Below are 15,971 nucleotides of genomic sequence, written 5' to 3' on the forward strand. Positions count from 1 at the left end.
TTTTATCCCCTTTCAATATCGAGAATAGTCTCACAGCAAATTGAGGAAGAAAATTCTGTTCTAATATCGACACGGTTGAGCAATTTAAAAGAAAACGAAATTTTATGAAAAAATTGCTCCTATTTCAAATATTTACGTTCTAATTTTAAAAATCATTGACATTCATAATTTAATATTAGTAACGTTCTTATTTCAAAATATAACATTCTTATTTTAAAATTTACAAATGGCAGTTGGGAAATGACATGCATTAACATGTGTGTTGAACTGATTGCATTAACCGTGGGGTGAACTGCCGTCTGTTGCCGTTTAGTTATTTTAAGACTGCGCTCGTGAGTTATTTTCTTTGACTTTCCTTTGCTCGGTAATGCGGAAATAAAAGACGGAGTGGTTTGCGACATTACTTTGTCTTCTTTTATAAATTCGTTGCGAAATTAGTGGTTTACTTTTTCTTGTAATGTTTTTTTGTAAGACGAAGAAATGGACTTAACAAATTATGAAATAACCTTTTAAGATGTATCTAATCTTAGTTATTGAAATCGATCTCATATCAAGCTTTGATAAATATGTTTAACGGGGCGAAATTATTGATACTTTTTAAACGATTAAAGTTACTGGCAACTAATAATTCTGAGTACTGGCTGAAAGTGCATCGTGCATGATAGATGTCAAGCGGCGACCAAATGACAAATGACAGTTGTCTTTGAATGGTGGAATGATGCGTTTTGTTATTATAAAATCAATTGGTTAATCTCTGTAAATGTTTGTAATCAATTAGAGTGTGTTGTGATGTTGTCAATTAAGATGGTGGTCAACTATGAATAGTGTTTGTAATGTTGCGCGATTGTTTTTGACCTGAGTTTATATGCTTAATAACACAAAAATTGGTAATTACTAATGAAGGAGACAAAAATGAAAGTGTACCTTCATGGGGCAATGTCAACAAATGACGATCTTTGTCCATTTATCGACCAACTACTCATCTTTATAATTGATGAAGTGTGTTGAGTTGCAATATAAGTATCATTTACTGCTTATTCTCGCTTTGATTGCTATGCGCTTATATGAAGGCGCATAGTACTTATTTTTAGTTTTGCAACGAAACAGTTGAAATGGCTGCGAAACAATTGACTATCGAGCAACAATTGTGCGATAGTTTAGTCAAAAATGTGACGATAATTAACTACTACATTTACGCAGGATTACGTAATACTCTAATAAGTCACGAATTGTTAACTTCTAACCGATAGAAATCGATACCGAATGGTAATTATTTATTCAATTCGGAGGAAAAGACAGACATAAGGTCAAGGTGACATCAAAACTGTTATTGGTAAAACACTTAAATGTAACCAACTATTAAAATCAACTACGCATTGTATTGACTTTATACCTCAATACCAATTGGCTAAAATTACTGTAAATTCATATTGATAACTTAGAAGTCGTTAAATTATTACTTATCTTAGCCTTAGTGTAGATTTTTATTACAGGCTGCGTGCAAGGAATAAAGCGGAGTAGAGTGATCTAAACATAGGCACTACTCCGCTTCAAAACAACTTTAGAGGTTTCTATAGTGTCACAGAAAACTTGCTAATATTATACGTTGGTTAGAAGGAAGAATGTTTGTTAGAATTTGTAGCCTAAACAGGTGAACATATCTTAACGAAATTTGACATGGATGTAGAGGATCGTCTCGAAGAATATATAAGCTACTTACTTTTATTTTTTAATTCTATGGGGAAAGAGACGCGGGTGAAAGCTAGTTCACGATAAAATAACAAAGTAATTTTCTGTACAGTCAGAGATTAAATGTATTGAATTTAAGCGCGTTTCATTTTATTAACTTACACTAAAAAAAATTTTTTTTTTTTTTTCGTATTTATATGAGGATTATACAAACGAGCAAACAATATTATTCGTACTTCAATTTGAATTTAAGCATAAAAAAACCAGTACGCATATTTTGAAAGAAAATTTCTACGACTTTATAAATCAGACTTCTCTACAATACATCAAAGAAGTGAACTGATTTCTCACGTCGCTTCACAAACGCGCAAATTAATTTAGTTGATAACGACGTTTTCAATCACCGCCTCTCATTGCTTTTTCCTTTCTCGTGAATTACAAAGACTTTGCAATTGAAATTATAAATGGTAGAATTTTTTATCTTTTTCACTAATGAAACGTTTCACTTTTAAATACAAAGTTTTGTTAATAAGACTTTTATCTTGATTTAATACTTAATGTTTCATTATAGATTGTCTTGGTTTTAGAAATTGATCTTTTTCGCGAATCAGACCTAAATTACATAAAAATATTTTTAGCTTGCAAGCAAATAATCTATATCTATACTAATATTATAAAGGGGAAAGATTTAGCGCTAGCTTAACATAAAAAAGATTCGTATTTTTGGATTTTTATATGTATTGAAATAACTCAAAAACTACTGAACCGATTTCAAAAATTTTTGCACCATTAAAAACTATGTTATCACCGACTAACATAGGCTATATTTTTATTTTTTTTAATTTCACGCACGCGAAGACGTGAACAACAACTAGCATATTCTAAATAGCAAAAGCAGCAATCAATCAACACGTTTAACCAACAACCGACATCTTAAAACACTTTTATTTTACATTTGTTTATTTCTTTAAACGTGTTTAAAAGCGAGTTGTAAAAATACTGTTTAATTTAAGATTAAATAACTGTTATTATAAGCAAGTACCGCGTCTGTTTCAAGTGATTATTTTAACCTACGCTTTTCCAAATCGATGCATTGCTGTTTTCTAGTTTAAAATTTTCTCCGACTAGTACAGAAATATCCTAAGGCTGCAATTCTGTTGGACAGCAACTGAATATACTTTTTTTTATAACAAAAGGTGGCAAACAATTAAGCGGCCACCTGAATCCGCTAAAATCGCCAAGCGACCGTTGCCCATGGACATCCGCAATTGCAAATGCGTTGCCTACCCTTATCCGACAGAGGAGATGTAGATAAAGAGGATATTTCCCCTTCCTATGTATCTCCTCCTCCGTCAAATCCACTTTCCCTTCCCATCCTCTCCCTATAAGAAAAAGGCGGTAAAGAGAAAAGGACTTAAATTAGGCCTCCGGCACCACACTCATCAAACCAAACACGGAATTGCTTCCACTTCACGCCTGTCTTCTGTGTGGTCGTGGAATTACACCGGGCGTGCCGGCCCATTCGTGCTAAGATGTTAAGCGGGCACTACCACTTTTAATCTGTACTGTACTGTAAACTGATACTGTTTTTGGGAGAACAATATGATTTTTTTTTTTCGGAATTATTAATTTCACAATAAATTCTATTTATTACTTAAATTTCATTTCCGTATGTAAATGTCATAAGCATTAATACCAAGAATAGTTTAATTTCAGTCATATTTTAGTCAAAGGAAACATTTCGAGTGAAGAGGCAATACTAAAAGTAAACTACGCGAAGATCTCACTTTGTTTGCAATAATGTCCAATTTATACCAGCGCCCCTGACGTGTTTATTTCACTATGCCTTGCTGATTCTTAGAGAGTATTATGATCTTACACGATTCGTTTATTTTTACTACAATTATATTATTATCTTAGAAGTTTACTTACAGTTGATAGACGTGTGTCTTTTCTAGTTTTAAATAACTATTATTTAGTTAGCAATTTCAGGTCGAAGAAGTGGAACTACGTTGTCAAAGTGGACAAATGTAATGTAGTTACTCAGCTTGACTTAATTTTAGACTAGCTGTTCCCGTGCGGCTTCATCCGCGTGAGACTATTTAAATTTTATTTCATTGTTTACATTTGTGAAATGTCAAAATGACAACCTCGTTGCCTTGATGTTGGCAGCTCATACCGCATGGCCTCTTTCCCACATTAGGATTTTTATCTTATTTATTTACCCCCTAAGCTTAATAGCGTGAAAATATATAGCCTAAAGCGTGACGTAAGTGTAGGGCTTTTCATTAAAAAAATAATTATTCAAAATATTACTGTAGTTGCTGACATCTTAGGCAACAAAGAAGTGTGTGTTTACGCTTTATTATAATAGTATAGAGTATAGATATGAGTTTAATCTTACCAGTTAAGTGATGTAGCCAAATATTGAAACTAATCTTTAACATGTAACTTTGTATGCTTAATTTAATTTGGATTTACGCTTGTCTTTATCATGTAAGACGCTGCTACTTATACTTAATATATTTTCTCAAATTAACTTTCAGCTACGGGGTATAAATCTTAGTAACGCACTTAAAACAATTGACAATGCAAAATACCATCAGCAGAAAAATTTATATTAAAATGTAACATTTATTTTTGTAAAAGAACAAAAAAGAATCTGGCTTTATTGTTCTTTTTTCCATTATTATTTCGCACTTTAACACTTTTCCCTATTGTTCGATTCAGTAGCTTTTTGTTGCAATTGAAATACAATTAATAACGTCAAAGGCTCGCGTATTAATTAATTCAAAACATAAAAGTGTGCGCATGAACTGTGAGTACAGTTTTAATAATTAAATTTCATGACTTTTAGCGACTTTTTATAGCACTTTATATTTGCATTTTTTATTGATAAAATAGCTACAGAGTTCTCTCTTAAAATAAAAATGTATTATATATTTATATCAGCAGACTAATGTTAGAATGAAATATTGATATTGTAAGAGCCCGCACTTTTGACTAAACTATCGCACAACTGATGTCGCGCTTAGATTCCTATGAGCTTATATGGAAGAACCCGCTTTAACATCTTCGCACTAATGGGTCGGCTCGCCTGGTGCAATACCACGTCCAGACAGAAGACAGGCGTGAAGTGGAAGCAATTCCGCGTTTCGTCTGATGAGTGTGGTGCGGGAAGTCCAATTTTAGTCTCTTTCCCGTCCCACCTTTTTGATTCTCCTCCGATTTTGTCCGATTGAGTCTCCTCCGTTGATTTAGGGTAGGCAACGCATTTGCAATTGCGGATGTCTATGGGCAGCGGTCGCTTCGCCAATTTGGCGCATTTAGGTGGCCGCTTGCTCGTTTGCCTCCTTTTTGTATGTAAAAAAAAACTCGATTTGTAGTTGTGCAACTAAACAGAATTGGCTGAAAAACAATCGAAAGTCGTGCGATATTTTAGTCGAAGGTGCCCGCTCTAAAACGCAAGTTATGCGAAATTCGTCTAGATATTAGGTTAATTGATTTAACCCATTATATCGTATGAATATAACGTATTTACAAAGCAATGTTATAGACACGTCAACGTGTTAATGTTCAAAGTGCGGATTACATTATAATACCTGTTAATTAATATATTGAGTAAGGGTAATCAATAACATAGAAGATCAAATATCCGTTTCACACACGAATCACGAATCTCATAAGAAGTATTATAAATCTATACTTCTATACTATTTAATAAAGCGTAAACACACACTTTTTTGTTGCCTAAGATGTCAGCAATCACAGCATATTTTTGAATAATTATTTTTTTAATAAAAAGCCCTACAGTTACGTTACGCTTTAGGCTGTATATTTCACGCTATTAAACTTAGGGGGGTAAGTATTTTGGATAAAAACCCTAATGTGGGAAATAGACCATAAGTTGCTGCCAACATCAAGGAAGCAAGGTTGCCATGGTTTGTCATAATTTCATATCATTTTGACATTTGCAATTGATAATTTGATACACAACAAAATAAAATTTTCATAATTATATGCAGATGAAGTCGCACGGGAACAGCTAGTGAATAACATAATTGCACTACAAAATTAGATGCTACAATCGAAATAAAATTCGATACTTCCTTCATTTTGCAAACATACAATAAAATAATAATAATTTCATCATTAAACTGTTTCGTAAAATGACACGAATATGCAAAGTAACATAAAATGTAGATAAGAATATTACAATAAGACTCGAGTACTTATAGCCGGTTTTCCAGCTACTTTTAACCATTCGTTAGTGTTTTTGGTTCATAATTTCTTGAAATGCGTTTCCTAACAAGCTGACTTTTACTATTTTCAAGCAACAGCTAGTGATAAAATAAATGGAAACTTCAGCAACCCAGCATAAATGCTTCTATTTTAGTCTAAGCGTATGGCAAATCGAACGAGTTCGTTGTAGTTACGCATTCTATTAACGTCAGAATTACAAGTTTCTGCTAAGCCGTCCGATTGACGTTGACGTCAGAAGCTCGTACGTACGGATTAGAACAATGCCACACGATATACCAGCGAACAGCTACGCGTTGACGAAGCGCCTTACACGTTTGTAGCCTTAACTACTGAACAAATCTCGATTAAATTTGGCATAGATGTGAAGGATAGTCTGGAAGAACATATAGGCCACTTACTTTTGTTTTTTAATTCCATGCGCACGGAGTCACTGGCAAAAGCTAGTATTTTCATATACATTACATAGCGACGTTGAGTCGACGAAAGAACTGTGTAGCGTTTTGTCGCATCTAATATGGGTAAGTAACGTCCGTGTGGCATTGCTCTAAATTCTGCTTCTAGACAGCTGCGGCGTATAGTAATGAAACAATGGAATAACGCCCACTGCGACTTAGCACGGAAATCGGATTTTACATAATACGAAGACTGTCATTTGTATTCAAATTAAATGATGGGCCGGCTGCTAAAGCCGGCTGTATTGTTATGTTCGCTTTATACTTGAACACTCGAATAAACAACGTGATCGTCTAATCCTATTGTAGTCTATTGTAACTATTTTACTTAACAATTTTCATTTGTTTCTACAAGAGTGCACAGTACAGTTTGTAGTTCATTTTCTTTAACACATTAAGGTTAATACTACGTAGAAAGCTTGGGAATAAATAACAATAAAACTAAACACAATTCATATAATAAGAAATTAACTCTTTCATATATTTGTTAGGACATTTTATTGGCAAAAACAACCTTCAGCCTGCCAACCTGAAGATTTCTGTTGAATAGTCCTTCGTCATTAAAGTCTCGACTGGAAATAAAAATTACACATAAAAGTAGAATCCCACAAAGACAGTGTTCAAAGACACAATAATGCTAAATAGGCACTGTTTCTTTAATACCAACCTCGTTGCCACGATGAATGGCAAGAATCATATCGTATTCATTAGCGCGTATCGTGATACGAGCACGGCCATTGCTGTTGACAGTGATAGTCTTGCCGGTACATCTGTTTCCGCTCTTCACACCAGATATGACGTCACAGTAATTGCCAGCTGGTAGACATGTCTGAAAATGATTATAAAATATAATATGCGAGATGAAATACGGGTTAGACGAAAGCATGGCGACTTGGAACTTGACATACAAATGTGGTGTACAATAGTTAATAAATATAAGTTTCCATACGTTTAAGTCTTGGTTTAGATCCCTATTATCGTTGTTAAAAGCGACGAATGCTTGCTGACCACGACAGAAGGCTATTTGATTGCTGCCGTTGTCCCACCAATTTCTTACAGCGTTGTTCCCGGCAACATTCCTGAACGCAACCATCTGGTAGATTTGACGCCAACGATGTTCGCAGATCCATCCGTTACCGCACGAACCATCCTATTACAAACGTTTAAAATCATAAATTTGTTAGTTTGAGAAAATTTAAAATTTGTGGAAATTCCAATTAATTTCAAGAAACGTACAGAATTAATAGAAGGAGAAATAATATTGCCGTTACGGTCCTGCGGAGGTCCAGCCTCAGTGTCTCGGAAATCGAAGCTGCTCATCAACTGAGGTTTGCCGTAAGGGTGAGCCAACATAAAGGCAATCGCTCCCTTGTATCGTTTAGCACTTTTGTATGTAAGAATATTGCCACCAGCGCCGTGACCTCTCTGATTGTCATGGTTATCGATAAATGTCAAAGCGTCACCACTCGCAAGAAGACCCCAGTTAGGTCCCCAATTATGTAACCATCTCAATTGATTTCCACCTTGGAATGCTCTGCTCAATTCCATTCCGAATCTAAACTCAGTGACTGCAGCAAGAGGCGTGTACTCATTCCGACTAATAGCTTCGCCACCAAGATCAATAACTTCTTGGTAGATGTAAGGACGGGCACCAGATGGGAAACCATGGTTCCTATTTAGATTGTTCAGCCTGTTGTAGATAGCGCGAAGATCTGCGGGCCACATGTGCTTAGCTGCATCAATCCTGAAATAAAGAAGAATCTTTTTACTATGTTCCTCGTATACAATTCCTTGTATACAAAATTAAATCTTAGATGAGATATCAATAAACAAATGACTTACCTGAATCCTGCTACTCCGAGGTTAATAAGATGGTTCATGTAATTTACAATCATGTTACGAACATGAGAAGATCCTTGATTCAAATCCTTTAATCCTGATAGTTCACAATTTCTTACCTAAAAAAAAAATAATAATAATTCGCATTTGTCTCCTAGAACCAACTTGCACTACAACTTTCGCGATTGTATTTATGTTTTATTGGGTTAAAATCAGTACTTACCCTATCTGGGCAGCAGCGATAGTCGTTGCCAGAGATCACACATTGAGGGGAATTGAAGTCATTTCGTCCGTAGGGTACGGCAGGGTAGTGCCAGTTTCCGAAGTTAGCATTACTTCCTCCGGTGCCCACATTCTCGTTCCAAGTACCAGTCATATGGTTAATAATTGCATCCACATATATCCTAGAAAAAATCAATAAAAAATGACCTTTCTCCAAAAGCGATCGGTAAGAATGTACACAACACAAAATCGTGGTTGTGTTTATTTTTCCGTTTTACGTCTGGCGAGTACACGATTCCATACCCCGACTGATCCGGCGGACTTTTTTATTGCTATCAACTCCCTTTTTCATTTCGGTTGGTAGTTTCCTTGTGAGCATAAAATAAGGATTTACTTTTAACTGCTAATTTGATTTCCGGGAACGATCAGGTCTTTGTTTATTTGCTTACAACTCCACTTGTACTCTTCAACGAACAGTATTGTTTAATTTATGTAAAGTTTTCCATTGTTGACTTAAGTAAGATATCGCTTTATTTCTTACCTTACACCGACGTTATTGCACCGACGTACCATATTTGCGAATTGCTGTTCATTTCCTGAACGTGTTACCAATCTGTAAGACATTGGCTGGTATCTCTCCCACCATGGCCGGTTCCTAGACCTTATCACTAAATTCTCATTGGGAGGTGATATCTAGAAGACAGTAGTTGAAACGCAGATATATTAATTTATCAAAAAACGTATGTTATTACTGAAGAAAAAGATTTGCTTACCTGAACACCAGCGAATCCTCTAGGCCCAAGGAACCTTTCGCACTCAGCAGCAATGTCGTTCCATTTCCATTCAAAGAGATGAACCATAGTAGTCCGGCCAGATACATAGTGGGGGTTCTTGAAGGCCACTGCCAGGCCCGCAGCGGCCAGCAACAGAATGAAACGAATCATTCTATAATATTAAATTAAAATTATCACCAATATTGTCAGTTTAACGTCTTGTTGAACTTATAATTTCACTATTATTACGTTTGGTGTCCGAAGACGAAGAGGTCTGATCAGTAAATTTGAGTATTTAGATAGATAGTGGAATTACGGTAATAACTAATTAAACAAACTTTTGTGTCCAGATACTTTTGATACCTACTTAGTCACATTGAGTTCAAATAAATCACAATAATTTTAAACTACGGCAAACATTAAGATTTTAAAATAATAAAAACTCACTCACCTGGCGTCAAACAACAAAAAAACAATTTTCACTTGTTTCAAAGCCACCACGAAGACAATACTTATATAGTAACAGATAAAATCAGTTAAAATTAGATAGTAAAAAGTATCTTCGGACCAGTAATCCATGATAGTGTCGCAAAAATATAATTATCCAATTGATTAGATGGTTATCGAATACGCGGGAGTCAGGTCATGTAAGTGTTTGCTGTTAATATTCTGTAAAAACATGTTCTTGTCAATTTCAAGTCTATTGTCATTAAGAACTGATTTCAAATCCTGTTGCATTTAAAAACTGATTGACCGACTATGAATCGTCACTACACAGTGCGTATAGTTACGTCGTAGTAGATAGTGGTCATCTGCCCGAGAGAAATGTTTGCTTGCATTCAGTTACTGTCGTGTCAAATTATGGAGAAGTACGTGAAATTGTATGGAAATGTGTACTTATTTATGTGCAATGACGTGAATATCGCTATTCTCTTGATCATCAAAGTATTGCACCATACATTTATGGTTAATTCTTAACATAATCGTTACGACGTACGACTATTATGTTACGTATTATCATTAAAATTGCTTCATAACTCAATACAATTCTCTCATTCCCTGAATGATAAATGGTACCTTTCATAACATCTAATAAACAAAGTATATTTGTATGTTTATTGCAGATAAATGTAATTATTTGTACGGTGAAGAGTAATGCAAAAATACACTTTAAAATTCAAATAATCAACTCGTTATCTGTCCTTAGATTAGTAATTAAAATACTAACGTATGCAAAAAATGCACAGCCAATAAACAAAATATAATCAAAGCGCTATTGCTTGAACGATAAGAAATTATTCGGTTAGCGACATCAATTTTATGTGATTAATCATTCCCAAGATTTGATATCATATGTACTTTCGATTTGACTGTAAACAATATTTTAGCATGCGTAATCTGCATGCTTCACTTTTTAAAAATGATAACTAGGATTTCTTTGAGATCTTAATTTATCTTCATTTCATAATCTCTTTCAACATTCATTTTAAATTAACTTTTCTTTTATACGAAGTGTCGGATCAGGTCAATCAAAATATCAAAGAAAAGAGATCTAAAACCCGCTAATTACCGCTTATTTGTACAAAGTAATGAATAACAAAAATAATGTGATTTCATTTTTATCAAAAAGATAAAATTTAAATTAAAAACAACATGTTTTCTAACGAAATTGCTTCGATTTCGATTACTTTGTTTATTATAAAATTGGAAACAAGTGCATTTCGTGTGTTACATCAATAAAGAGAACACAAATTCTAATTATATATCTGATGATAATTCAACGGGCAATCAAGAGTAAGACTGTGAATAAATTATTATTGTGTCTGTTGGTGTGCCTTTGTTGGTATTCTTGCTTATTAGAATTTTATGAGGCAACAATTTTAAATGTAACTCTAGTAAACTCTCCGGTACATTTAAAAATGTCATGGAATAGAAACTCGAGTATTTATATAAAAATCTTTATTTCTATGAACACGAATATTACAAACGACTGTTTGAATATTTCAATGACTTAGATTTTCACATTTGAATTTAATCGTCTTTCGCATGTTGTGTCCTTTCCAGCATAATTCATTCCTCTTTACAATCTTGACTGAAATCAAACATTTTATACATTAATATCACAGATAAAAATAAAGTAATAAAATATTTAACACCAATTGGATTAGAAAATTCAGGCACGACTGAAACCTCACACATTGCAGTCACCATATAATCGATAGTCGATAGTGACCCGATAAAATCTATTTACTAAAGATATCACTAAGATCTTATCTTCTGGAAAAAGTTCAATACCAACCTCATTGCCGCGGTGAATAGCGAGAATCATATCATACTCGTTAGCACGTATGGAGATGTTGGCGATACCATTGTTGCCGACAGTAACAGTCTTTCCGGTGCATCTGTTGCCTTCCTTAACACCAGATATGACATCACAGTAAGAACCGGCTGGTAGACAAGTCTGAAAATACAAACTTAATACGTTACAATGATTACTACTCTAATAATGAATATATACAGATAATAGAAATATCTTGTATTTATTTTCGTTGGTTAATGTAAAAGGTTCATACGTTTAAGTTTTGATTAAGATCCCAGTTGTCGTTGTTGAAAGCAACAAATGCTTGCTGGCCGCGACAGAAAGCAATCTGATTGCTTCCGTTGTCCCACCAGTTGTTCAAAGCAGTGTTCCCGGCAACGTTTCTAAACGCAACCATCTGGTAGATTTGACGCCAGCGATGTTCGCAGATCCATCCATTGCCGCAAGTACCATCCTATAACAAGGCGCTGGTTAAACAAATGTACACTATATTCCGTCGAGTTAAAATTTTGACAGATGCTGACTATTAACTATTAACTTTAACGCTTATTAAAAACTTTACTTACAGAATTAATAGATGCGGAAATAATATTGCCATTGCGGTCCATAGGAGGTCCAGCCTCAGTGTCCCAGAAATCGAAGCTGCTCATCAATTGTGGTTTGCCGTACGGGTGAGCCAACATAAAAGCAATCGCTCCCTTGTATCGCTTAGAACTCTTGTACGTAAGAATGTTACCACCAGCGCCGTGTCCTCTCTGATTATCATGATTATCAATAAATGTCAAGGCGTCATCGCTCGCGAGGAGGCCCCAGTTAGGTCCCCAGTTATGTAACCATCTCAGTTGATTTCCTCCCTGGAATGCTCTGCTCAATTCCAGTCCGAATCTAAACTCAGTGACTGCAGCAAGAGGTGTGTACTCATTCCGACTAATAGCTTCGCCACCAAGATCAATAACTTCTTGGTAGATGTATGGACGGGCACCGGATGGGAAGCCGTGGTTTGTGTTGAGATTTTGTAGTCTGTCATAAATTACGCGAAGGTCTCCAGGCCACATGTGCTTTGCAGCATCAATTCTAAAATGAATTAGATAATTTAAAGCTTGGTTTGATAATAAAATTTTGACAACTCACAAATCATTCACCTACCTGAATCCAGCAACACCAAGACCAATCAGATGGTTCATGTAATTAACAATCATATTACGAACATGCGCAGAACCTTGATTTAAGTCCTTCAAACCAGACAATTCACAGTTTCGCACCTGTAAGAGTTAATTGGAAGTTGTAAAAAAATGGTTTCATGTAAATACAAAAACGTAATAACAAAATGCGAAGTGGACGCAATTCCGCGTTTCGTCCGATGAGTGTGGTGCCGGAGGTCCAAGTTTAGTCTTACCATTCTTTTTCTCATAAGAATAGGATGGGAAGGGCACGTGGATTTAGCGATGGAGGAGACGCATAGGAAGGGAAATATTCTCTTTATGTGTGTCTTCTCCTTCGTCGATTAAGTTTAGGCACTGCATGCGCTATTGCGAATGTCTATGGGTAGCGGTCACTTCGCCATTTTGGCGAATTCAGGTGGCCGCTAGCTCGTTGCCATCTCATGGTGTAAAAAAATGATTTTGAGTAATTAAAACATAAAAATTAATCAGTAATTGAAACAAAAAGTAATTCAAATATATCAATCAATTCAAACGTATCTGGTATTCAAATAATTTGCAGCACAGTATTATTGTCAATCAGTTAACGTTATTGCTGCCAAAGTCATATCGGCGAGCTGACAGAATGCACCGCAGGCATCCTGCCAATTTTGATATTAATCTCCAATGCGATATTATACAATTGTGTTATCTAATCTAGAAATTGCTTCCAATGTAATTTGTTATTACAATAATTATTTGATTCTATTTCTTTCCTTTTGTATTTTTTTATATTAACTACATTAGGAAATACAGAATACAAATCCTACTGAAAATGCGAAAGAATAATCGGATAACCAACAGAAAAAAAAATAAAAAAAATAATTACTTCCTACTTTTTAGATACTACATGATAAGCAACATGCATATGTCATTGCTAACATTAAGAGGTTGAAACTCACTCTATCAGGACAGCAGTTATAGTCGTTGCCGGAAATCACACACTGGGGCCAATTAAAGTCATTTCTGCCGTAAGGTACGGAGGGGTAGTGCCATTCTCCGAAGTTAGCAGTACTGCCTCCAGTTCCGACATTCTCATTCCACGTACCAGTCATATGATTAATAATAGCATCCACGTAAATCCTGTAAAACAACATAAATTAAACCATAAAAATAATAGTTGAGGATAGTTGAGACTAAAACTGTTAATAAAAAAAAATAACTGAAAGTTTAGGCGATATCAAAAAGCGATATAGTTATCCATTAAATCTTAACAATATAACTTCTTGGTTAACTGTTTTATGATTTAATTTATTTTGCCTTGCGGCCTACATGTTGTAGATTCCCTTTGCGAGGATAAATGTAGCATTTATTTTGTAACAGTAAATTTGATCCCGGGGAATGATCGAATCTTCGGAGAGCAATCGAGTAACAATACAGCCTACAATATAAATCAATGTTGAACGATTCAATTTACAAGGCAACCGAAAAAGCTTTATTATTTTATTCGATAAACAAAGAAAACCACTGTGGACTGTTTCGTTTGTTTGTTCGTTAATTTTGTTTTGATTTTCAAAAAGTCAATACAAACATATAAATTATGCAAAAATTATCACAAGGAGGAGCTGCTTTTGTTTATATTTTATTATAGGGAGGGTTCTATACCACATTTTCCTACATGTTACAAGCTCATATAGTTTTGAAGAATAATAGAAATCTACACGCACACAAGAATGAAGTGACCTCTTTTCTTTAGCGACTGTAACTTGAGTGGAGAGCGACACCGATGATGTGAGTGGCCCTCTTCATATAATATTGTATTTTATAATAAAAATGAACTTGTAAAGTTGTCGTCTTCGAAATTTAAAATTCAAATTCTAGGCTTTTTACAAACTTATAACTATCAGTTTTATAAACTTTCCATAACTTTTAAGTGCTCCCTTAGTTAGAATATTCCCGACTTTATAATCTTTCTTACCTGACACCAACGTTGTTGCAACGACGCACCATGTTGGCGAATTGCTGTTCATTCCCTGAACGTGTCACTAGTCTATAAGATATCGGTTGATATCTCTCCCACCATGGTCTATTCCTTGACCCGATCACCAAGTTCTCATTAGGCGGGGAAATCTACAAGCAAAAGTACTATTAGGGACGTCGCAGACTTTATTTAAAAAATGTAGTACCATTTTTTATTTATCGATTGCATCATAAAGATATTTCTCTTCTTTAGTATATTACATTTATAATAGTTACATATTCTTACCTGAATACCACCAAATCCTCTAGGTCCAAGGAACCTTTCACATTCTGCAGCAATGTCGTCCCATTTCCATTCAAATAGATGCACCATGGTGGTCCGGCCGGAGGCATAGTGGGGGTTCTTGTACCCCAAAGCCAGGCCCGCAACGGCCAGCAACAGAATGAACCGGATCATTCTAGAACATCAAACACGAATACAATCATAGCTACTAACAGTGCATATAAAACAATTGTTAGAATTTATTATAACTCTCTTGCTATATTCCACTGTTTAATATACTCGTATATAGTTGCTTACTTCTCCTGCTGTATTCAATTTCTGCAACTGTCACTAATAAAAATTTAATTTGATAAATTATCTAACATTGTCAATCACAATGCAACATTGATATTTCCCTTATTTTTTATTTCATCTCAAAACATCTAAAGCGTACTGTTGTAAATTAATTCTATTTCCGCGTGTAATATGAAACTGATAAAAAATAACTCACCTGGCGTCTTCTATGAAAATTATTTTAACTTGTTCTATCGTCTCCTATAACTTATATAGGCATTGATAAAATCTCAGTTCATAAATCGATAGTTTATCTACAAACTCAATTAATCTAAGATAATGTCAGAAATTGTTATTATTCAAATGATTGTGTTTACTGAATATATTTATTTCGATGATTTTTATCAAGTACGCGGGAGTCAAATACTTTTAGTTAAGTTTACAATTTTAATAGCTTATTTTTTCTTAGAATCATGAGGGTTACATTTTTTCGAGTGATTCGACATATGCCATTTTTGAGTCCTTTAGTTTAAATGGCTTGACCAATTTTAATAGGAACAGTCGTTTCAGATTTTTTCTTCAATGATTTATCAAAAAAAAAAAGATCAGATTGCAGAATAAAATATTTGAAAAATGCGTTAAAACTTCTGTTCCTTTATCTTTTACTTTAATTTCATGAAATGGTAGCAATTACAATGAAATTGTTTAAAGGTTAATTAAACTCAAAGCCTTCAAAGA

General features: G+C 34.6%; 2 protein-coding genes across 3 annotated transcripts; both read right to left on the bottom strand.

Annotated features, from left to right (window-relative positions):
• Positions 1-6,890: 6,890 nt before the first annotated feature.
• Positions 6,891-9,710, bottom strand: LOC106107607 (alpha-amylase 1-like). Of its 2 annotated transcripts, none has more exons than XM_013288504.1 (9): positions 9,690-9,710; positions 9,239-9,410; positions 9,007-9,158; positions 8,467-8,647; positions 8,247-8,362; positions 7,641-8,148; positions 7,354-7,554; positions 7,072-7,233; positions 6,891-6,976 (listed from the first exon to the last, which is right to left on the bottom strand). In XM_013288504.1, the coding sequence occupies exons 2-9, from the start codon at positions 9,407-9,409 to the stop codon at positions 6,965-6,967; spliced, it is 1,503 nt and encodes a 500-aa protein (XP_013143958.1). In that variant the 5' UTR covers position 9,410; positions 9,690-9,710; the 3' UTR covers positions 6,891-6,964. The 2 variants fall into 2 exon arrangements, with proteins under 2 accessions (XP_013143958.1, XP_013143959.1); XM_013288505.1 differs by lacking the exon at positions 9,690-9,710 and adding an exon at positions 9,488-9,597.
• Positions 9,711-11,236: 1,526 nt separating this feature from the next.
• On the bottom strand, positions 11,237-15,861 carry LOC106107608 (alpha-amylase 1-like). Its single transcript, XM_013288506.1, has 9 exons — positions 15,451-15,861; positions 14,964-15,135; positions 14,676-14,827; positions 13,660-13,840; positions 12,705-12,820; positions 12,125-12,632; positions 11,812-12,012; positions 11,538-11,699; positions 11,237-11,330 (listed from the first exon to the last, which is right to left on the bottom strand). Exons 2-9 carry the CDS (start codon positions 15,132-15,134, stop codon positions 11,319-11,321), a joined length of 1,503 nt encoding a protein of 500 aa, XP_013143960.1. The 5' UTR covers position 15,135; positions 15,451-15,861; the 3' UTR covers positions 11,237-11,318.
• Positions 15,862-15,971: the final 110 nt, after the last annotated feature.

Source organism: Papilio polytes, unplaced genomic scaffold, assembly GCF_000836215.1.
Source record: "Papilio polytes unplaced genomic scaffold, Ppol_1.0 DF821956.1, whole genome shotgun sequence".
Classification (NCBI taxonomy): Eukaryota; Metazoa; Arthropoda; class Insecta; order Lepidoptera; family Papilionidae; genus Papilio; species Papilio polytes.